General features: G+C 44.0%; 1 protein-coding gene across 1 annotated transcript in view; it reads left to right on the top strand.

Annotated features, from left to right (window-relative positions):
* Window positions 1-24051, top strand: part of LOC121569584 (ras-related protein Rab-5C) — a 33075-nt gene extending 9024 nt beyond the window's left edge. Inside the window, exons 2-6 of the mRNA XM_041880674.2 lie at window positions 15207-15573; window positions 17273-17424; window positions 20834-20956; window positions 21179-21272; window positions 22766-24051. Of these exons, the coding sequence (XP_041736608.1) occupies window positions 15408-15573; window positions 17273-17424; window positions 20834-20956; window positions 21179-21272; window positions 22766-22893 (663 nt within the window). The 5' untranslated portion in view covers window positions 15207-15407 and the 3' untranslated portion in view covers window positions 22894-24051. The remainder of the gene's footprint in view (window positions 1-15206; window positions 15574-17272; window positions 17425-20833; window positions 20957-21178; window positions 21273-22765) is intronic.
* The last annotated feature ends 376 nt before the right edge of the window (window positions 24052-24427 follow it).

Below are 24427 nucleotides of genomic sequence, written 5' to 3'. Positions count from 1 at the left end.
TTTTTCTGCTAAGGGAACAGGACAACTTCACCGCATCAAAGGGACGATGGACGGGACCATGTTCCGTCAAATCTTGGGTGAGAACCTCCTTCCCTCAGCCAGGGCATTGAAAATGGGTCGTGGATGGGTATTCCAGCATGACAATGACCCAAAACACATAGCCAAGGCAACAAAGGAGTGGCTCAAGAAGAAGCACATTAAGGTCCTGGAGTGGCCTAGCCAGTCCAGACCTTAATCCCATAGAAAATCTGTGGAGGGAGCTGAAGCTTCGAGTTGCCAAACGTCAGCCTCGAAACCTTAATGACTTGGAGAAAATCTGCAAAGAGGAGTGGGACAAAATCCCTCCTGAGGTGTGCAAACCTGGTGGTCAACTACAAGAAACATCTGACCTCTGTGATTGCCAACAAGGGTTTTGCCACCAAGTACTAAGTCATGTTTTGCAGAGGGGTCAAATACTTATTTCCCTCATTAAAATGCAAATCAATTTATAACATTTTTGACATGCGTTTTTCTGGATTTTTTTGTTGTTATTCTGTCTCTCACTGTTCAAATAAACCTACCATTAAAATTATAGACTGATCATGTCTTTGTCAGTGGGCAAACGTACAAAATCAGCAGGGGATCAAATACTTTTTTCCCTCACTGTGTGTATGTGTGTATATATATATATATATACTACTGTTTAAAAGTTTGGGGTCACTTAGAAATGTCATTCTTTTCGAAATAAGCTTTTGTCCATTAAAATAACATCAAATTGATCGGAAATACAGTGTAGACATTGTTAATGTTGTAAATGGCTATTATAGCTGGAAACGTCAGATTTTTAATGGAATATCTACATAGGCGTTCAGAGGCCCATTATCAACTCTCCCTAGGTCAGCATCCTGGAGTTGCCTCTTCACTGTTGACGTTGAGACAGTTGTTTTGCGGGTACTATTTAATGAAGCTGCCAGTTGAGGACCTGTGAGGCGTCTGTTTCTCAAACTAGACACTAATGTATTTGTCCACTTGCTCAGTTGTGCACCGGGGCCTCCCACTCTTTCTATTCTGGATAGAGCCAGTTTGCGCTGTTCTGTGAAGGGAGTAGTACACAGCGCTGTACGAGATCTTCAGTTTCTTGGCAATTTCTGGCATGGAATAGCCTACATTTCTCAGAACAAGAATAGACTGATGAGTTTCAGAAGAAAGTTATTTGTTTCTGGCCATTTTGAGCCTGTAATCAAACCCACAATTGCTGATTCTCCAGATACTCAACTAGTCTCAAGAAGGCCAGTTTTATTGCTTCTTTAATCAGCACAACAGTTTTCAGCTGTGCTAACATAATTGCGAAACCATTTTCTAATGATCAATTAGCCTTTTAAAATGAAAAACTTGGATTAGTAAACACAACGTGCCATTTGAACACAGGACTGATGGTTGCTGATAATGGGCCTCTGTACGCCTATGTAGATACTCCATTAAAAATCAGCAATTTCCAGCTACAATAGCCATTTACAACATTAACAATGTCTACACTGTATTTCTGATAAATTAATGTTATTTTAATGGACAAAAATTGCTTTTCTTTCGAAAACAAGGACATTTCTAAGTGACCCCAAACTTTGGAACGGTTGTGTGAGTGTGTGTGTGTGTGTGTGTGTGTGTGTGTGTGTGTGTGTGTATGTATTACATGTGATAAGGCCACACAGAGGGCCAGAGATAATTAGACACCTGTAATAATTTGAAGTACCCAAAAAGGACACTTGATGTCATCTGATAATATTATATATATTATATATATAATATGTGTATCCTTAAAGGTTACAAAAATTCTGGTAGTTCCAGTAATATACTGGTACTTCCTTTGCAACCCTAACCTACCTTTTTATGGATTGTTGACACACACATTGTATAGCCTACTTGTGCCTTGTCATGTTGTATTCGTTGTCTATATGTACTCCTGAGTGGCGCAGTGGTCTAAGGCACTGCATCGCAGTGCTAACTGTGCCACTAGAGATCCTGGTTCGAATCCAGGCTCTGTCGCAGCCGGCCGCGACCGGGAGACTCATGGTCGGCGCACAATTGGCCCAGCGTCGTCCAGGGTAGGGGAGGGAATGGCCGGCAGGGATGTAGCTCAGTTGATAGAGCATGGCGTTTGCAACGCCAGGGTTGTGGGTTCGTTTCCCACGGGGGGGCCAGTATAAAAAAATATATATATATATATATATATGTATTCACTAACTGTAAGTCGCTCTGGATAAGAGCGTCTGCTAAATGACTAAAATGTAAATGTATATTTCCCTCTAATGTGAGAGGGCAAAATTATCGGCATGGAGTAGAATTGTATTACGCAGGCTTTTGCTTGGCTGTCATGTTTCTCACACAGAGGGAGCCAGAAAGAAGGAAATGCTTGTGATTTCCCCTTGCCTGCCCCATTATCTGCTGGTGACGTGTATCCTGTTTGCATTCCCAGGGACTTAGGGTGCATTTAGACAGGCAGCCCAATTCTGATATTTTATTTTCATTAATTGGTCTTTTGACCAATCACAACAGATCTTTTCACATCAGAGCTTTTTTTTTTTGAGCTGATCTGATTGGTCTAAAGACCAATGAGTGAAAAGAAAGATAAGAATTGGGCTGCCTGTCTAAACGCAGCCTTAGTCACCATTCCTCTCCCCTTCCAATTGACCCATCCCATAGTCATCATACTATAGTTTATCATGCAGACATATTCAAATTGTCCACTGTACTGCTCCCTAAAAGGTTACCAGCCAAACACATGTCAAGGTTTTAGCCAGTCCCAGAAGCCGGACCTTTATCATCACAGGTTCTAAACTAACGGTTGCCCTGTATCAATGTTCAGAAAGGTTTCCTCTTCCCCTGTTTATAAATGTTGTGGAATGTTTAGTTATGTCACACTCCGCTCAGGACCTTCTCAGGAGATATGCCGCCCACTGGCTTTTCAGTCTCCAGGCATCCAGGCCAGCAGCAACAGGGTTTATCAAAGATGGTGAATAAATGAAGATAGTTCACTCAGGGCGTTTACCATTGAATTTTGTTTTTCAATTCTGAGTTACTTAACTGGGTGTGTCTCCAATAGACACCAGTGCAATAGCAGCTGAGTCTGATATACTTAGTTCATTGACTTTCATTGAATCAGAAAAAAACAGCGGTTGGGGTGTCTCGCTTTCTCTTCAGTCTGGGTTTATCCTCCCTGACGGTTTCCCATCCAGGCCCAACCCTTTTAAACTTCAAATGAAAGCTAACAGCGGGATGCAGGCCAGGCAGGGTGGTATGGCTGCTGTTAGCGCCTCCCTCCCTCCCCATTACATCTAATTCCTCTGGTCCCTCCACCCTTGGAGTTCAGAGAACCTGTTGTCATATCACCACTTATTCCTAGGTAACTGGTTAAATGTAGTCTGCCTTCCTGACAGCTTGTTGCACCACTAGTTCCATGACATTGATGATGAATGCACGTTGACACATCTGTAGATAATGGCTGTGCCAGGAAATGGGCTCGCTGATGTTTCAACAGGAGTACTGTAGGAGTGGGAGACTGTTTGTTTGAATTGTCCTTTGGTAACACAGCTCATAGGCCTATTGGGCTGTGTATTGTTAGCAGTGCTAGCCTAATCAGTTGTTTTAAAGGAATTCTGTGCATTTTCATAGTACAACTACCTTCTGTCCAGTCCAGTAACATCAGTTACTCTTTCTGATCAGTCCTGTTCCACCCTCTGCTGATTACCATGACCAGTACTGGCCTAGAAGTTTTACCTAGCCTAATTCCAGATCTGTTTGTGCTTTTGCCTACTCCATTGTCATTGTCAAGCCTTTCAGCAGTGTTTGGCATGACAATTCTATAAGGAGTTGTCAAGAGAGCAGAAACGGACTGGCACCCAAGCTAAGTTGTACCTGACAGCAGAGCAGAGTGAGAGAGGCTAGTTAGTATGTTCTCTGTGAGCTGTGACTGAAGCATACCTTTAGGCTAGTTGTGGTCAATAATGTGGTTGGCTGTGAGGGCTTTTTCCGTGGCAAAAATGAAGACATGATGCAGACCTAACTATTTGGTCCTTTAAAAACCTGCTGTGTGTGCTATAGCTTGGAAAATATATAAATAAATGTGACTCTGGATGACAACGTAATGATGTTTATTTCCAACATTAGGGCTGTTTTCCTAAAGTTAAATCCACTTCGTGTTTTGATTCCTTGCCACAATACTAACGAGTATTGCAATACTGGTATCGTCACGGCCCTAGGTAAGAGTAGTGTAGGGTATAGCGGATGGGGTTCAAGGCTAAATATGAGAGTGGGCACTTCAAAAGTTAGCCAACTTAAGGCCAGGTGTGTGGATCAGTCATTTTGTGTGTTTGGGATGTAGTATAAGACAAAACCAACAAAGGTGATGGTTACTGATTTCACTGGTCATGTTAAATAGAAACTGAACAGTTACTGAGAATTTCATACTGAGAATTCCATACTCTTTTTCAGACTTACTAACATGCTGACAAAACTGACCACATTGTGTGCCCGAGTGTTGCAAAATAAATGTACACATTCATTTTATTCAATCATTTCATCCAAACAGTAGAGAAGACGGTTTTGTATGACTCAAAAGGGGTCAAAATTCTACAAATCCAGCAAAAAAAGGACCATATGCATGTCAGGTAAAATAACAACCCAATGGTTATCTCCCAGGACCAATTATCTAGCAACAGCAAGCTAGCTAAATGTCCATGAATGTGTGTTTCAACCTGACCCCAAATTAATATAGGTGGTTCACAGTTGGTTTTGGTATTTTAACCTGTGTGTCATGAACGCGTCTGGTGGAGATAGACGACATCAACATGCACGCGCAGAGTCGGTCTGGTCAGCATGTCCGTCATAAACGTAGCTTCTTCATTTGATATATCTGTGCATGTCTTGTATAGTGTTAAAATCTACCCCATGCATGTGAGTGAAAAACTGCTGATTGGATCATGAGGGCAATGCATGGAGTATCTGTATGTATGTAGTTAATTGTGTGTGGCTCTACTAGTTCTCAGTGGCTGTGTTTCACTAAGTGCTTGGATGTCAAGCTGGCAACAAAGCCCACGGGAGGCTGTATGAATATTTCACTATCCCTCCCTTTCTCTCTCTCCATCCCCCTCGCCCACTCTCTCTTTGACCCATCTTTTCTTCCCTCCATCTCTCTGACCCACTTCAGTGTGGAGGTCTCCAGAGCCCATTAAAGATGCCAGCAAATGGCTGCTTAGATGCAGGATGCTGTTCTGTCTGGCTTTCAGAACAGGAGTGAGTGTTGGGCCAGCCACTGCAGCCCTCTAGCAATCAGTCAATCATATTACCTAGGAGAACAGGACAGCCTGTTCACTGTACTGTTCTATACTGTTCAATAACCATGTCCTAACTCTTAGGCCTAAATCCACTGTTTTGGTTTATAATGGTGGATTGAACACAGGGCTTTTGATGTGCATCAGATTTGAGTTGTTATATTTGTCCTCTACGTGTGTTTATATTATATTGAGTGTTAACATCAGTGTTACTGACACTAATATACAATATGGGCTCATGTATGACTAGCCTAGGTTATATGTTCTCACTCTTTATACTGTTGTTTTGGTTTCTGAAGCCCTCCTCTCAGGCTGTGAATCTCCCGGCCTCTCCCCCAGCCTCCCTCCCGCTCTCTCCTCTTCTCCCTGTTCTTAGCTGTGGAGCTGTGAGGCATGCTGACCTCTTCATTTCCATAGTGTGTGTGTAGTAGGCTATCAGGGTTGGAGAGCAGTCACTTAGAATGGTAGACAGACAGGCAAAGGTAAACATGTTGTGTAAAAAGTGCCTCAAAACATTTTGACAGAAGTGACCTGCTTAGGCTAGCTTAATTAGAAGAAATACCAGGATGTTTCTACATTCTTCTCAGAAACACAAAGACATTAGGCTTAGTTCCACTGTCTTGGTCTATGTTAGCTTTGTTACAACTTCCTCTCTTGTTTGAACCTCCGCTTCATCATACTGGCACGTAGGGGAATGACATGTTAATCCAATGAACATGCCGCTATTTCTCGCCACACTCTCACTGTGGTGCATCTAGGAATCTCTCAGACGGTGTGTAATGTGTACGTGGCAGTAGTCTAGGCCTTTGGTGTGCTGCCTTGCTGTACTGTCTGCTCTGTGCTGGGCTGACCCAACACAGGGTGATCTTCTGTCACATGCAGACTGGTGTCTGGCCTGGGATGGACTGAGCGCCAAAAGCAACCCTACTCTGGCTGGCCTACCTCTCTCTCTCTCTCCTTAACCAGGGCCCCATAAAATCTGTTGTGGGCGGAATCCAGACAATAAAACAGAATTCAACAATATTCAAAAATGTATTGAATTTATTAGAAAAGAGTTTGCCCAAGTTAATCATAAGACATGAACTAAATGCATCAGTGATTTATATTTTCCTGCAACTTTCTGAAACTGTGTGTGGTCTACACTTTGTAGCCACGTTAGCGACGATGCTAATGATAACCGTCTTCTGGTAGAGATGGCTTTCCCAAAAACGTTCTCAATTAAATGTTAACTACAAAGTAGCCTTTGCCTGCCTACCTGGCAGAATGATTTCATGATTATTTGCATCAATCCAGTGGCCATTTGTTTTGCATACTCTGCAATCACATGAGCAGTTAAGAAACGTTGCTAACCAAACAACAGTCTCTTGCTGGTGCACACTTGCATTAAAGGGTAACTACACCCCAAAATCTAAATGTCTTTCAGCATTGTTGTGGAATTAAAACGTCCCATTTTGTTGTTTTTTCTATAATAATAAAAACAATTTGAGACTGAAAAACAGAAACCTGGATAAACAAAATGAAGAAAACGGAATTTGGGGAAATAATAAACGGATTATGTCATGGGACCCCCATTGATTTTGTTGTGTTTGAGTCACTCAGATAGCGTAAGAACATGGCATAAGCCATGGCAAAATGTGTAGAATTTGTAGAAAATTAGCTTTAAAACAGAATTTTTTTATTTCCCCCATGAATGTGTAGAATTGTAGAAAACTATACACATTTCTCTCCTTCCCATGGCGTGACCGCACCATTGTCCACACAGCCCCCCCCCCCCAGACATTACTCTCCCCCTCTAGTCAAGTGTGTTTTTTCCATCTTTGAATGCACTCAATGCTGAAAGAGGCCTATACACTGTAGAGTGTCGTGTAGACCTTTATTGTGACGTTTCACACTTATTTTAGCTTTGTAGGCTAGCCTAGGCTAGTTGTCCTAACAGCGAATGGTTTAGTATAAAGGGCCAACAGTACATTATGTATGTGCTACTCTGTCCTTCTGAAATGTTCACTTCCTGCTTTGATATTAATTCAGTTTCCTGTCCCTTTCACCAAGCAGAAGCTGACTGACCTCACGTGTAAAGTAGCACTATGGAAGATTAGCTGTTTACTTACTGTAGTCATATTCCTCAGTCAATGTAAAGAACAACACTTGGACTCTGTAATCTTATGGTTGGGCCAGTGTACTCAATCTGCACATCATCATGTAACTAACATGGACCTATCTACTTTAAGATGGATGTGTGCAGGCCCAGGTGGATTGTAACACAGAAACAGGAGTCATTGGGGCAGGCAGCTCAGAGACTATCAGTTCCTGTTCTGTATTTTCACTGTGGTCCTCAGCTCTGTGGTGTCTGAGAACACACACACACAACACAAACGGGTTGCATGTGAACACGGAGTTGAACTCGGCTTTAGGCTAATGTGTGTAGACAGAGGTTTGGGGGGCGGGGCGCGTGGAGGTGACTTATCTCCCCCAAAATGTGTCGTTCAAGCGTTGTGAATGCTCACGGTTAATTGTGGTCATACTCATCATGGCCCAGTCTGCATATCTAAATGTTGCTTTAGACAGGACCCCAGGATATTTCCTTCAGTGCTGTATTTGACTGTTGAGTCTAAAGTAAATATAATTAAAAGAAGAGGGCAAGGCTTATCTCCCTGTCCAGTCCTGGCTACATTGAAACACAGACGTCCAGACCACATAATGTAGGTTTAGTAGGCCTATCAGAAAATAACCTTCATTTAAACCTTGACCTGTTTTCTTGTCAAACTATGGTGTTTGGAAGCACTGAGATGTTCCTCGACAATAGTGTTTATCAGAACATTATTGATTTACAACACTGATCAACTGGTGCGGAATAATTAGTCTGCTAGGCATTGATTTAAGGCATTTTGGGGTTTTAGTGAGGAACTGATGCACATCAGGACCATTTTAAAGAAGAGGTTTGTTTGAACCTGAATAATAAGCCCAGTCAAAGGCTAAGATAGAAAGAACGCACTACATTGGAACATGAAAGCAGATTAGTTTCTACCAGACACTTCTGGGAGGAGCCTACTTGGTATGACATCATTGTCTCCTTGCTCTCAACACTTTGCTCACTGCTTAGGCAAGGCTATAAGAAATGATAATGGGCATAATTACTCTTATATTCATCTCGATAGCTGTAAATGGGGTGCATAGAAACTGTTATAGATAGTAAGCATATGTCATTTGGTGATGTTATTACTGGTGAGATGAAGGTAGGCCCCTAAATGGCAGGGTATCCAGGAAAGAAAACGAGTAGGTGGCCAGTATGATGCAGGATAACTTGAGTAAAATATATACAGGTTATATTTACAAAGAATGCAGATCAGCCTATGATTTAGGTGGCAGGTAGCCAGCGGTTAAGAGCATTGGGCCAGCAACCGAAAGGTCGCTGGTTCAAATCCCCAAGCTGACTAGGTGAAAAATCTGTCTGTGCCCTTGAGCTAGGCACTTAATCCTAATTGCTCCTGTAAATCGCTCTGGATAAGAGCGTCTTCTAAATGACTAAAATGTAAAAATGTAAATGATTGACATAACAGGATGCACAACTGCAATGCGTCTTCAGGCAGCGTTGTGGACGGAAGAAATAGAGGTGGAGACGTATGAACATCACGACAGGAAGAATTAACACGTCAGTATATAAAGCCAACGAGTAGAATAAAGAACACAGATATATACAGAGGTCAAAAGGAATGTGATTCTGATTGGCGTGCGTAAAAGACAGCAATGCGTTAGAGCATAAAGTATATATCTCTCTCTCGATAGATAAGATCTGCTCCTTTATATGTATTCTTTGTAAATACATTTGCGTTCTAATTAGGGATGCAAATGTTGGTCAATTTTGCAGCCAACTAACCGACCCTCATTATATCCAGCCAATAAAGGGTAAAAAAATATCCAAACAGTCAAATGACATGACCACCAGAAAATAATATGCATGTATACAAGGAACAGATATTTTTCATTAAGAGCTTAATGAAAACATGCAACAATAGCAAGCCTATCGTCTTAGTCAGAAAGCTGTAGCCTATTATTGAACATGCAACAGCTGTAATGAAGCAGCGAATAAAACTTCATTTTCCAAAATTTGCCAAATGCAATTCGAGGGAAAACACTGTTCTAAAGCACGCACCTAATGGCGAGCAGTTCCATATGTGACAGAGAGGAACATCTCCTTTAGAAACTTTTTTAAGGGGCTGCTCTCACACTGTCTGACAGGTGACGGGCCATTCCGCTCCTCAAACTAGGCTCTGTATGCTGTTCGCGTGTGATAAGATACATGCCGACTAATGAAAATGCATACACAGCAATTTAATTCCACTAAATTATGCAAATGAACCTATAGACTGATAAGCATGACCGGCCAAATGTATTTTCAGCGGCTAACCGATTTTAACGGTTAAATGTTAACATCCCTAGGCCAAATACAGTGTACAAAACATTAGGAACACCCGCTCTTTCCATGACACTTACAGGTCAATCCAGGTGAAAGCTCTGATCCCTTATTGATGTTACCTGTTAAATCCACTTCAATCAGTGTAGATGAAGGGGATGAGATGGGTTAAAGAAGGATTTTTAAGAGTTGAGACATGGATTGTGTATGTGTGCCATTTGAGGTTGAATGGGCAAGACAAAATATTTAAGTGCCTTTTGAACAGGGTATGATAGTAGGTGCCAGACGCACAGGTTTGAGTGTGTCAAGAACTGCAACGCTGCTGGGTTTTTCATGCTCAACAGTTTCCCGTGTGTATCAAGAATGGTTTACCACCCAAAGGACATCCAGCCAACTTGACACAACTGTGGGAAGCATTGTAGACAACATGGGCCAGCATCCCTGTGAAAGGCTTTCGACACCTTGTAGTCCATGCCCCGATGAAATGAGGCTGTTCTGAGGGCAAAATTAGGTGTTCCTAATGTTTTGTACATTCAGTTGGCAGAACCAATTTTTATGTTTACAATTTTAATTTAGAAAATAAAAATAAACTGCATGGACAAAATTATTGCCAACCTGGAGCTAGTACTTGGTTGCACAGCCTTCGGCCAAGATAACTGTAGCCATCAATGAGCTTGCTATGCCTTTCTACTGACAATTTTGACCGCTTTTCAGCAGCAAACTGCTCTGATTCTTCAATGTTTGAGGGGTATCCTCCACCAACTGCTGTTTTCAGCTCTCGCCATAGGTCATAGATGAGATCCAGATCTGGACTCGACGCTGGCTACTCCAGAATAGTCCAGCATCTCTTATTGAACCATTCCTGGGTGCTTTTTGATGTGTGTTTTGGGGTCGTTTTCCTGCTGGAAGACCTGCTACCTTCAATGGAGACCCAGTTTCTGGACATATATGGCTGCAACTGTACTACATTTACATAATTTAGTCTCCGGAAGGTGGTCAGTGACTCTGCTGTCCTGGCGTTGTGGGGGAGCTTGTTCCACCATTGGGGTGCCAGAGCAGCAAATAGCTTTGACTGGGCTGAGCGGGAACTGTGCTTCTGTAGAGGTAGGGGAGCTAGCAGGCCAGAGGTGGATGAACGTAGTCCCCTCGTTTGGGTGTAGGGTCTGATCAGAGCCTGAAGGTAAGGAGGTGCCGTTCCCCTCACAGCTCCGTAGGCAAGCACCATGGTCTTGTAGTAGATGCGAGCCTCAACTGGAAGCCAGTGGAGTGTGCGGAGGAGTGGGGTGACATGAGAGAACTTGGGAAGGTCGAACACCAGACGGGCTGCGGCATTCTGGATGAGTTGTAGGGGTTTAATGGCACAGGCAGGGAGCCCAGCCAACAGCGAGTTGCAGTAATCCAGATGGGAGATGACCTGTGCCGCCTTCTGTGTAAGGTAGGGTCGTACTCTGCGAATGTTGTAGAGCATGAACCTGCAGGATCGGGTCACCGCTTTGATGTTAGCGGAGAACGTCAGGGTGTTGTCCAGGGTCACGCCAAGGCTCTTTGCACTCTGGGAGGAGGACACAATGGAGTTGTCAACCGTGATGGCAAGATCATGGAGCGGGCAGTCCTTCCCCGGAAGGAAGAGCAGCTCTGTCTTGCCGAGGTTCAGCTTGAGGTGGTGATCCGACATCCACACTGATATGTCTGCCAGACATGCAGAGATGCGATTCGCCACCTGGTTATCAGAAGGGGGAAAGGAGAAAATTAATTGTGTGTCTTCTGCATAGCAATGATAGGAGAGACCATGTGAGGATATGACAGAGCCAAGTGACTTGGTGTATAGAGAGAATAGGAGAGGGCCTAGAACTGAGCCCTGGGGGACACCAGTGGTGAGAGCACGTGGTACGGAGACAGATTCTTGCCACGCCACCTGGTAGGAGCGACCTGTCAGGTAGGACGCAATCCAAGAGTGAGCAGCGCCGGAGATGCCCAACTCGGAGAGGGTGGAGAGGAGGATCTGATGGTTCACAGTATCAAAGGCAGCGGATAGGTCTAGAAGGATAAGAGCAGAGGAGAGAGAGTTGGCTTTAGCAGTGCGGAGAGCCTCCGTGACACAGAGAAGAGCAGTCTCAGTTGAATGACCAGTCTTGAAACCTGACTGGTTTGGATCAAGAAGGTAATTCTGAGAGAGATAGCAGGAGAGTTGGCTAGAGACGGCACGCTCAAGAGTTTTGGAGAGAAAAGAAAGAAGGGATACTGGTCTGTAGTTGTTGACATCGGAGGGATCGAGTGTAGGTTTTTTGAAGAGGGGTGCAAATCTTGCTCTCTTGAAGACTGAAGGGACATGGCCAGCGGTCAAGGATGAGTTGATGAGCGAGGTGAGGTAAGGGAGAAGGTCTCCGGAAATGGTCTGGAGAAGAGAGGAGGGGATAGGATCAAGCGGGCAGGTTGTTGGGCGGCCAGCCGTCACAAGTCACAAGATTTCATCTGGAGAGAGAGGGGAGAAAGAAGTCAAAGCATAGGGTAGGCCAGTGTGAGCAGGACCAGCGGTGTCATTTGACTTAATAAATGAGGATTGGATGTCATCAATCTTCTTTTCAAAATGGTTGACGAAGTCATCCACAGAGAGGGAGGAGGGAGGGGGAGGAGGAGGAATCAGCAGGGAGGAGAAGGTGGCAAAGAGCTTCCTAGGGTTAGAGGCAGAGGCTTGAAATTTGGAGTGGTAGAAAGTGGCTTTAGCAGCGGAAACAGAGGAAGAGAATGTAGAGAGGAGGGAGTGAAAAGATGACAGGTCCGCAGGGAGTCTAGTTTTCCTCCATTTCCGCTCGGCTGCCCGGAGCCCTCTTCTGTGAGCTCGCAATGAGTCGTCAAGCCACGGAGCAGGAGGGGAGGACAGAGCCGGCTGGGAGGATAGGGGACATAGAGAGTCAAAAGATGCAGAAAGGGAGGAGAGGAGGGTTGAGGAGGCAGAATCAGGAGATCGGAGGGAGAAGGATTTAGCAGAGAGAAGAGATGATAGGATGGAAGAGCGAAGGTTGCAATGGCACATTACCATCTGAGTAGGGGCAGAGTGAGTAGTGTTGGAGGAGAGCGAGAGAGAAAAGGATACAAAGTAGTGGTCAGAGACTTGGAGGGGAGTTGCAGTGAGATTAGTAGAAGAACAGCATCTAGTAAAGATGAGGTCAAGAGAGAAATGAGTCAAAGGCAGATGTAGGTAGGTTAAAGTCACCCAGAACTGTGAGGGGTGAGCCATCCTCAGGAAAGAAACTTATCAAGGCGTCAAGCTCATTGATGAACTCTCCAAGGGAACCTGGAGGGCGATAAATGACAAGGATGTTAAGCTTGAATGGGCTAGTGACTGTGACAGCATGGAATTCAAATGAGGAGATAGACAGATGGGTCAGGGGAAAAAGAGAGAATGTCCACTTGGGAGAGATGAGGATTCCAGTGCCACTGCCGCGCTGACCAGATGCTCTCGGGGTATGCGAGAACACATGGTTAGACGAGGAAAGAGCAGTAGGAGTAGCAGTGTTTTCTGTGGTAATCCATGTTTCCGTCAGCGCCAAGAAGTCGAGGGACTGGAGGGTAGCATAGGCTGAGATGAACTCTGCCTTGTTGACCGCAGAACGGCAGTTCCAGAGTCTGCCAGAGACCTGGAACTCCACGTGGGTCGTGCGCGCAGGGACCACCAGATTAGAGTGGCAACAGCCACGTGGTGTGAAGCGTTTCTATGGCCTGTGCAGAGAGGAGAGAACAGGGATAGACAGACACATAGTTGACAGGCTACAGAGAAAGGCTACAATAATGTATATAAAGTGCCTTCAGAAAGTATTCACACCCCTTGTTTTACAACCTGAATTTAAAATGGATTACCTTTAGATTTTTTGGGGACTGGCCACAATACCCCATAATGTCAAAGTGGAAATATGTTTTTTGAAATGTTACTAGTTAATTAAAAGCTGAAACGTCTTGAGTCAATAAGTATTCAACCCCTTTTGTTATGGCAAACCTAAATAAGTTCAGAAGTAAACATTTGTTTAACAAGTCACATAATAAGTTGCATGGACTCTGTGTGCAATAATGGTGTTTAACCTGATTTTTGAATGACTACCTAATCTCTGAACCACACACATACAATTATCTGTAAGGTCCTTTCCAATGCCTCGCACAGAAGGGAACCTATTGGTAGACATTGAATAACCCATTGAGCATGGTGAAGTTATTAATTACACTTTGGATGGTGTATCAATACACCCAGCCACTACAAAGATACAGGCGGCCTTCCTAACTCAGTTGCCGGAGAGGAGGAAACCGCTCAGGGATATCACCATGAGGCCAATGGTGACTTTAAAACAGAGTATAATGGCTGTGATAGGAGACAACTGAGGATGGATCAACAACATTGTAGTTATTCCACAATACTAACGTAATTGACAGAGTGAATAGAAGGAAGCCTGTACAGAATACAAATATTCCAAAATGTGCATCCTGTTTGCAACAAGACAATAAAGTAATACTGCAAAGAATTTAACTTTCTATCCTGAATACAAAGTGTTATGTTTGGGGCAAATCCAATACAAGACATTACTGAGTACCACTCTCCATATTTTCAAGCATAGTAATAATAATAAATAATATGCCATTTAGCAGACGCTTTTATCCAAAGCGACTTAGTCATGCGTGCATACATTTTTTGTGTATGGGTGGTCCCGGGGATCGAACCCACTACCTTGGCGTTACAAGCGCCATGCTCTACCAGCTGAGCTACAGAGGACCATAGTGGAGGCTACATCATGTTATCGGTATGCTTGTAATCGTTAAGGACTGGGGAGTTTTTCAGGATAAAAATAAACAAAATGGAGCTAAGCACAGAATCCTAGAGGAAAACCTGGTTGTCTGCTTTCCACCAGACACTGGGAGATGAATTTACCTTTCAGCAGGACAATAACCTAAAACACAAGGCCAAATCTACACTGGAGTTGCGTACCAAGAAGACAGTGAATGTTCCTGAGTGGCTCAGTTAGTTTTGACTTCAATCTACTTGAAAATGGCTGTCTTGCAATGATCAACAACCAATTTGAGCTTGAAGAATTTTGAAAAGAATAATGGCCAAATGTTGCACAATCCAGGTGTGGAATGCTCTTCGAGACTTACCTAGAAAGACTCACAGTTGTAATCACTGCCAAAGGTGCTTCTACAAAGTATTAACTCAGGGTTGTGAATACATATGTAAATGAGATATATTTCTGTATTTAATTTTCTATAAATGAGCAACATTTTCTAAACATGTTTTCACTTTGTCATTATGGGGTATTGTGTGTAGATGGTTGAGAACAAAAAAAATGATTTTAATCAATTTTGAATTCAGGCTGTAACACAACAGTGTGGAATAATTCAAGGGTTATGAATACTTTCTGAAGGCATTCTAGTTTACTAACGTTTTCCTGTATCATACTGGCCGCCTACTCGTGATGTTATTACTCACAGTCTGTTCTTTCTTCCAGCCCCCACAGGTGAAGTCCCCTCTTCCTCCAGCCTGCCTTGACTCTCCTGACCCAGCTTAGCCCACCCTCGCCTGGCCTGTCTCAGCTCCAGCACCTGCTCAGCTTCAGAGCCCCAGCCCTCCGCCCCAGACACACCCACCTAGAGCAGCCTCATCCTCCACCAAGAGCCTCTTACCCCGGTGAAGCTCTCTGCTCAGCAGCATGGCAGGTCGAGGAGGACCAGCACGGACCAACGGCGCGGCGGCCAGCAACAAGATCTGCCAGTTCAAGCTGGTGCTGCTGGGAGAGTCAGCGGTGGGCAAGTCCAGCTTGGTGCTGCGCTTCGTCAAGGGCCAGTTCCACGAGTACCAGGAGAGCACCATCGGAGGTGAGTAGGGACGCTGTTTATATTGGGTTGTCGTTCTTCTGACTGTGTCTTAGTCATGCATGGTGCTTGAAACGCCAGGGTTGTGGGTTCTTTCCCACGGGGGGCCAGTATGAAAAAATTTACGCACTCACTAACTGTAAGTCACTCTGGATAAGAGCGTCTGCTAAATGACTAAAATGTAAATGTGTTGATTTATTGCTGTCCGTGTTGAGTCAGTATCATGTTATAAAGATCAAATAGAATGGAAGTGTGAATGTGTAGTAGACTGAAGGAAGACCATTTACAATGCCTTCTTAACTGGGGCTGTGTTCCTGCTAGCTAGCAGCTCTTATCCTAGCTGTTGTCAAGGCCAGATCAGGAGCAGACCTGAGCTGCAGAACCAGTTATTTCTTGGCAGCTGATCACCTGACTCTCGCATGAGCAGCCAAGCCTCTCAGACTGACACTTTAAATATGCCACAAGGAGTGGGATGTCCTGACTCTTGGCCACAGAAAGCCTTATAGAGAATGTTCAAACCAAAACTGAAAATGGATATGTGCTAGAAAGAGATACTTGTAATCTGTCTAATGTATGTATTGACTTAATGCTAGCCGGAGTGGAGCAGAGAGAAGGGTCTCTCTCTCTCTGTGGACTCTTAAAACAGGAAGGAAGTCGGTCAACAATGGGATTTTGTCCTGAAACTGCTCTAATATCTAGGCATCTGGAAACCAATACTTGATGGCTAGATGGATACCTGTCCTCAAAGAGTGCTGAAGTTTCTGTTTTAACATTCAAAAAATTCCACTGCAAAAGTTGGGTAATGAGTAACTATGTATTTTCAGCTTCACCAAGTGTTTCAAACCTACACACAGGTGTTGGGAACTTTCATTATGATTTAGTGGTTTACTAGCTAGATTGCTTTCTTTAGGATTTATGTTGTTTTGTTTTTTTACACCGAGTCACATCATGCAGCATGAGCCACAGGAGGGTGAGGCTGGGGAGACAGGATGCTCTGTGCTTACACTAGCCAAAGCCTTAGGACGAGTCAGCATTTTTTTCCCATTTTTTTTAAACCTGTCGTCAAAGGTCACCAAGCTTTAGTATGGAGAAGGCTTCCTCTATGAGCGCTGCTGCACATTTCCCTCAGCCATGTGACACAATGGGCTGAATAAGCAGAATCCTTACGTTCCGTGTATTAGCCAATAGACAGCCACATGTTTTGTTCTCTCTTTCCATCACTCACTTTTGTTTAGTGTATTTTACTCTCACTAGTTTTCTCGCAGTAACTTTTCACCCAGTGCTTAGTGCTCTGCGATTCGATCTTGTTTACTTACATAATAATTGTCCCTTCCTCCTCTCTCTAACGTTGGAAGACTCCCAGTTCTCCTCAGCGCTGGCTTTGTAGCTTTACGAGTTCTCATTAAGCCACTGATCATGTTTCCTCTTAACTGTCTCATGGCCTTGGCTGTTTGGGTTATGTGTGCCTTGTGCTAGTTTAACTCAGCCATGTCAAATAGGGACAACTATACCCCTAATGACACTATCAAAGGAAGAAAACAGAATACCTGTCCTGTACAGATACTGAGCATTACTCCACTGTGAGGAAATGTACAGGCGAAGTAAAATGTACACCTCTTTTCTATGTGTAGGGCATTAGCAGACCTCAAAATAAAAATAGAGCCTGGAACTAAGTCTATGATTTGTCTCTTCATCTCTCCAGCTGCCTTCCTCACACAGACTGTCTGCTTGGACGACACAACAGTTAAGTTTGAGATCTGGGACACTGCTGGGCAGGAACGGTATCACAGCCTGGCCCCTATGTACTACAGAGGAGCGCAGGCCGCCATCGTGGTCTATGACATCACCAACACAGTGAGTGACTGCTGCTGGTCACGTGTGGAACTAGCCCCTGAGTGTTGTCAGCACTCCGCATCTATATTTAGCTGAGGTTGATGATTATTCAAACCCTCAACAAATATCCTTTGCTCTCGTAACTGACACTTCTGTAGATATATATATATACAGTGGGGGGAAAAGTATTTAGTCAGCCACCAATTGTGCAAGTTCTCCCACTTAAAAAGATGAGAGAGGCCTGTAATTTTCATCATAGGTAGACGTCAACTATGACAGACAAATTGAGAAAAAAAATCCAGAAAATCACATTGTTGGATTTTTTTATGATTTTATTTGCAAATTATGGTGGAAAATAAGTATTTGGTCACCTACAAATAAGCAAGATTTCTGGCTCTCACAGACCTGTAACTTCTTCTTTAAGAGGCTCCTCTGTCCTCCACTCGTTACCTGTATTAATGGCACCTGTTTGAACTTGTTATCAGTATAAAAGACACCTGTCCACAACCTCAAACAGTCACACTCCAAACTCCACTATGGCCAAGACCAAAGAGCTGTCAAAGGACACCAGAAACAAAAATTGTAGACCTGCACCAGGCTGGGAAGACTGAATCTGCAATAGGTAAGCAGCTTGGTTTGAAGAAATCAACTGTGGGAGCAATTATTAGGAAATGGAAGACATACAAGACCACTGATAATCTCCCTCGATCTGGGGCTCCACGCAAGATCTCACCCCGTGGGGTCAAAATGATCACAAGAACGGTGAGCAAAAATCCCAGAACCACACGGGGGGACCTAGTGAATGACCTGCAGTGAGTTGGGACCAAAGTAACAAAGCCTACCATCAGTAACACACTACGCCGCCAGGGACTAAAATCCTGCAGTGCCAGACGTGTCCCCCTGCTTAAGCCAGTACATGTCCAGGCCCGTCTGAAGTTTGCTAGAGTGCATTTGGATGATCCAGAAGAGGATTGGGAGAATGTCATATGGTCAGATGAAACCAAAATAGAACTTTTTGGTAAAAACTCAACTCGTCGTGTTTGGAGGACAAAGAATGCTGAGTTGCATCCAAAGAACACCATACCTACTGTGAAGCATGGGGGTGGAAACATCATGCTTTGGGGCTGTTTTTCTGCAAAGGGACCAGGACGATTGATCCGTGTAAAGGAAAGAATGAATGGGGCCATGTATCGTGAGATTTTGAGTGAAAACCTCCTTCCATCAGCAAGGGCATTGAAGACGAAACGTGGCTGGGTCTTTCAGCATGACAATGATCCCAAACACACCGCCCGGGGCAACGAAGGAGTGGCTTCGTAAGAAGCATTTCAAGGTCCTGGAGTGGCCTAGCCAGTCTCCAGATCTCAACCCCATAGAAAATCTTTGGAGGGAGTTGAAAGTCTGTGTTGCCCAGCGACAGCCCCAAAACATCACTGCTCTAGAGGAGATCTGCATGGAGGAATGGGCCAAAATACCAGCAACAGTGTGTGAAAACCTTGTGAAGACTTACAGAAAACGTTTGACCTGTGTCATTGCCAACAAAGGGTATATAACAAAGTATTGAGAAACTTTTGTTATTGACCAAATACTTATTTTCCACCATAATTTGCAAATAAATTAGTTTAAAATCCTACAATGTGATTTTCTGGATTTTTTTTTCTCATTTTGTCTGTCATAGTTGACATGTAACTATGATGAAAAGTACAGGCCTCTCATCTTTTTAAGTGGGAGAACTTGCACAATTGGTGGCTGACTAAATACTTTTTCCCCCCACTGTATATACACTGCTCAAAAAAATAAAGGGAACACTTAAACAACACAATGTAACTTCAAGTCAATCACACTTCTGTGAAATCAAACTGTCCACTTAGGAAGCAACACTGATTGACAATACATTTCACATGCTGTTGTGCAAATGGAATAGACAACAGGTGGAAATTATAGGCAATTAGCAACACACCCCCAATAAAGGACTGGTTTTGCAGGTGGTGACCACAGACCACTTCTCAGTTCCTATACTTCCTGGCTGATGTTTTGGTCACTTTTGAATGCTGGCGGTGCTTTCACTCTAGTGGTAGCATGAGACGGAGTCTACAACCCACACAAGTGGCTCAGGTAATGCAGCTCATCCAGGATGGCACATCAATGCGAGCTGTGGCAAGAAGATTTGCTGTGTCTGTCAGCGTAGTGTCCAGAGTATGGAGGCGCTACCAGGAGACAGGCCAGTACATCAGGAGACGTGGAGGAGGCCGTAGGAGGGCAACAACCCAGCAGCAGGACTGCTACCTCCGCCTTTGTGCAAGGAGGAGCAGGAGGAGCACTGCCAGAGCCCTGCAAAATGACCTCCAGCAGGCCACAAATGTGCATGTGTCTGCTCAAACGGTCAGAAACAGACTCCATGAGGGTGATATGAGGGCCCGACGTCCACAGGTGGGGGTTGTGCTTACAGGCCAACACCGTGCAGGACATTTGGCATTTGCCAGAGAACACCAAGATTGGCAAATTCGCCACTGGCGCCCTGTGTTCTGTCACGTGACAGACGTGACAGAGTCTGGAGACGCCGTGGAGAACGTTCTGCTGCCTGCAACATCCTCCAGCATGACCGGTTTGGAGGTGGGTCAGTCATGGTGTGGGGTGGCATTTCTTTGGGGGACCGCACAGCCCTCCATGTGCTCGCCAGAGGTAGCCTGACTGCCATTAGGTACCGAGATGAGATCCTCAGACCCCTTGTGAGACCATATGCTGGTGCGGTTGGCCCTGGGTTCCTCCTAATGCAAGACAATGCTAGACCTCATGTGGCTGGAGTGTGTCAGCAGTTCCTGCAAGAGGAAGGCATTGATGCTATGGACTGGCCCGCCCGTTCCCCAGACCTGAATCCAATTGAGCACATCTGGGACATCATGTCTCGCTCCATCCACCAACGCCACGTTGCACCACAGACTGTCCAGGAGTTGGCGGATGCTTTAGTCCAGGTCTGGGAGGAGATCCCTCAGGAGACCATCCGCCACCTCATCAGGAGCATGCCCAGGCGTTGTAGGGAGGTCATACAGGCACGTGGAGGCCACACACACTACTGAGCCTCATTTTGACTTGTTTTAAGGACATTACATCAAAGTTGGATCAGCCTGTAGTGTGGTTTTCCACTTTAATTTTGAGGGTGACTCCAAATCCAGACCTCCATGGGTTGATAAATTTGATTTCCATTGATAATTTTTGTGTGATTTTGTTGTCAGCACATTCAACTATGTAAAGAAAAAAGTATTTCATAAGATTATTTCATTCATTCAGATCTAGGATGTGTTATTTTAGTGTTCCCTTAATTTATTTGAGCAGTGTATAATAGAGCTCTTGTGTGAAAAACAAACATCCATTGTGAAATCTATCTTTGTCATGTATTTCATCAAATCACAAGTGTTTTTTTTTTCCTGTGCAGGATACATTCACACGTGCAAAGAACTGGGTGAAGGAGCTCCAACGACAAGCCAGCCCCAACATCGTCATTGCACTGGCAGGGAACAAAGCTGACCTTTCCAACAAAAGAGCTGTGGACTTCCAGGTACTGAGGAACTCCTAACAGTTAGATGCTGCTCCCACTGGACTATTAGTGGAACATGTTAAGGTTGTTTAAACAGGAGAATGTCTACAAATGCCATTTTTATCGTTTCTGATATTCATGAATGCTCACAATCTCTCAAAGCTTTGGGTTATTACTGAGTGTATCTATATGTTTGTGATAGACCTCTAAAGATCTCTGTTCTTCCTTTGTTTTTTTTTGTAGGAAGCACAAGCGTACGCAGATGACAACAGTTTGCTCTTCATGGAGACTTCAGCCAAGACGGCCATGAACGTCAATGAGATCTTTATGGCCATAGGTACGTGTACCACGTTATTATGTGTGCATGTATACACTGAGTATATCAAACATTAGGAACACCTTCCTAATATTGAGTTGCACCCCCGCTTTTGCCCTCAGAACAGCCTCAATTCTTAGGGGCATTGACTCTAGAAGGTGTCGAAAGCGTTCCATAGGGATGCTGGCCCATGTTGACTTCAATGCTTTCGACAGTTATGTCAAGTAGGTTCGATATCCTTTGGGTGGTGGACTATTCTTGATACACACAGGAAACTGTTGAGCGTGAAAAACCAGCACATACACAATCCAAACCCAGCACATACACAAATCAAATGTTATTTGTCACATGTGCCGAATACCACAGGTGATGACCTTACAGTGAAATGCTTACTTACAAGCCCTTAACCAACAATGCAATTTTAAGAAAGAATACCAAAAAATTATAATAATACATTAAATAACAAATAATAACAAATAAAAGTAACAAATAATTAAAGAGCAGCAGTAAAATAACAATAGCGAGGCAATATACAGGGGCTACCGGTACCGAGTCAATGTGCGGAGGCACCAGTAAGTCGAGGTAATTGAGGTAATATGTACATGTAGGTAGAGTTATTAAAGTGACTATGCATAGATAAACAGAGAGTAGCAGCAGAGTAAAAGGAGGGGGGGAGGGGCAATGCAAATAGTCTGGGTACCCATTTGATTAGATGTTCAGGAGTCTTATGGCTTGGGGGTAGAAGCTGTTTAGAAGCCTCTTGGACCTAGACTTGGTGCTCCGGTACCGCTTGCCGTGCGGTAGCAGAGAGAACAGTCTATGACTAGGGTGGCTGGAGTCTTTGACCATTTTTAGGGTCTTCCTCTGACACCGCCTGGTATAGAGGTCCTGGATGGCAGGAAGCTTGGCCCCAGTGATGTACTACCTTCTGTAGTGCCTTGACATCGGAGGCCGAGCAGTTGCCATACCAGGCAGTGATGCAACCAGTCAGGATGCTCTCGATGGTGCTGCTGTAGAACCTTTTGAGAATCTGAGGACCCATGCAAAATCTTTTCAGTCTCCTTAGGGGGAATAGGTTTTGTCGTGCCCTCTTCACGACTGTCTTGGTGTGCTTGGACCATGTTAGTTTGTTGGTGATGTGGACACCAAGGAACTTGAAGCTCTCAACCTGCTCCACTACAGCCCCATCGATGAGAATGGGGGCGTGCTCGGTCCTCTTCTTTTTCCTGTAGTCCACAATCATCTCCTTTGTCACACATACACAATACATGTCTCAAGGCTTAAAAATCTGTCTTTAACCTGTCTCCTCTCCTTCATCTATACTTGATTTTAAGTGGATTTAACAATTGACATCAATAAGGGATCATAGCTTTCACCTGGTCAGTCTGTCATGGAAAGAGCAGGTGTTCATAATGTTTTGTATACTCAGTGTACATTTCTTCCCAGAACAAATTAAATGTGTAGAAACCATGAAGGATTCCTACTCACTGTTTCTTTTTGTCCTTCTCCTGTAGCCAAGAAGCTTCCTAAGAATGAGCCAGCGGGTGGAGCCAGTGGCCGGGCCAGTGGCCGGGCAGGAGTGGACCTGCAGGAAGCCGCCCCACAGGCTGGTGGTAGCAAGTGCTGTGGAGGTGGGAACTAACCAACTGGACCGACACACCAACCAACCTGCAGTATCAACCAACTGACCAGACCAGCTGACAAACACATCCCACGGTCAAACCAACCGACGGTCTGACCAACCACCATGCACCAATACTGCACCGATCAACTGATAAGCAAACCAGCTCACAGGCCAATCAACTGTCAACACACAACTCCAAGGTTCCAATGATCCGACCAACAGATAAATGACACAATTATGACCAACATGACGACCTACAACTGTTTTAACTTACCCGAGGACATAACAACCCATTATCTCCAATGAAACTATGGACATCTGACAACACCCAGGCAAAAAAACAACAACCCCACTTAGGGAGGAAAAAAATATCAACCCTTACCAATCGCACTTAACAGAGCACTGTTCTTCTTTGTTTCACTGTATTTCTGTAAGAAAAAGAAAAAATCAAACGCAACTGGGAGGAATAATGAACAGGCTCTTTGGCCCTCTCCTTTCTCTCTTGTCATCTTTCTTTACCATAATACTACAGTATTTCAACGTATGTCTTCTGTCACTGTTCTAACCCTGTTTAGTTTGGTGGTGGGTGAATGTAGCAATTCTCATGATTTCATTTTGTCTTGTTCCCGATCGTCACCCTTGGGCAAAAGAACGGAGAGTGTTCAACCCCAAATAAGGAGTTAGGAGAACAGTTGTTTCCTTCCAGATATAGCAGTTGTGTAGATTAACTGAACTATTACATTGTTGTTATTATTGTTATTATTATTATTACTTTCACTTATCTTTGGCACACGTTAAACAGTATGATTTCAAAGACTAGGCCACCTAAGGTTTTCCAATCATTAATCTATGATCTATACATTTACATTTAAGTCATTTAGCAGACGCTCTTATCCAGAGAGACTTACAAATTGGGTAATGATATCCAACCATATACATAGTGCATTAACATCATTGTCACCAATAAGTCATTTTTAGCATCAATATAATGTCTCTGAATCATTCATATACAATGACGAAAGTGGAATAAAACAGATAAAGCAAGATTTGTTTTCCTGACCAAAATCACAATTGTGTATTGAAAGCATGTTGCTATTATTTGTATAATTCTTTTCTTCAAACATGTAACCAATCAGTAGTTACTGTCAATACAATACCTTCCCAATCTCAACATGATACTTTGTCATCCTCAATTATTTTTGTCATGTAAAAATGTATTTTTTATTTGTGTACAATTATTTTGTTTCTAAAGATTATCTGGTATTGGGTGCACTGGTTCTGTCATCTCTTGTGATTTCAGATGTTAACTTCAGTTTCAGCTTTTTTTACTTTTTCATATCGGGGAGGGATTCCTCTGACCAGTCGGCGTCTGTTATGACGTCAATGACTAGCGCAACAGTACCTGCAGCTGTCACTGCTGTGAGATGGGGGACATCGGGAGGGCGGGGACATGGGGAGGGCGGGGACATGGGGAGGGCGGGGGCAGGGGGTAAACAAAGCAAAACAACAAATTGTCATTTTACCAATAAATAAGGGGGAAGGTATCTCATTG

Source organism: Coregonus clupeaformis, chromosome 30, assembly GCF_020615455.1.
Source record: "Coregonus clupeaformis isolate EN_2021a chromosome 30, ASM2061545v1, whole genome shotgun sequence".
NCBI lineage: Eukaryota > Metazoa > Chordata > Actinopteri > Salmoniformes > Salmonidae > Coregonus > Coregonus clupeaformis.
Note: the sequence above shows the minus strand (reverse complement) of the source record. Positions and strands in the feature narration are given on the sequence as shown.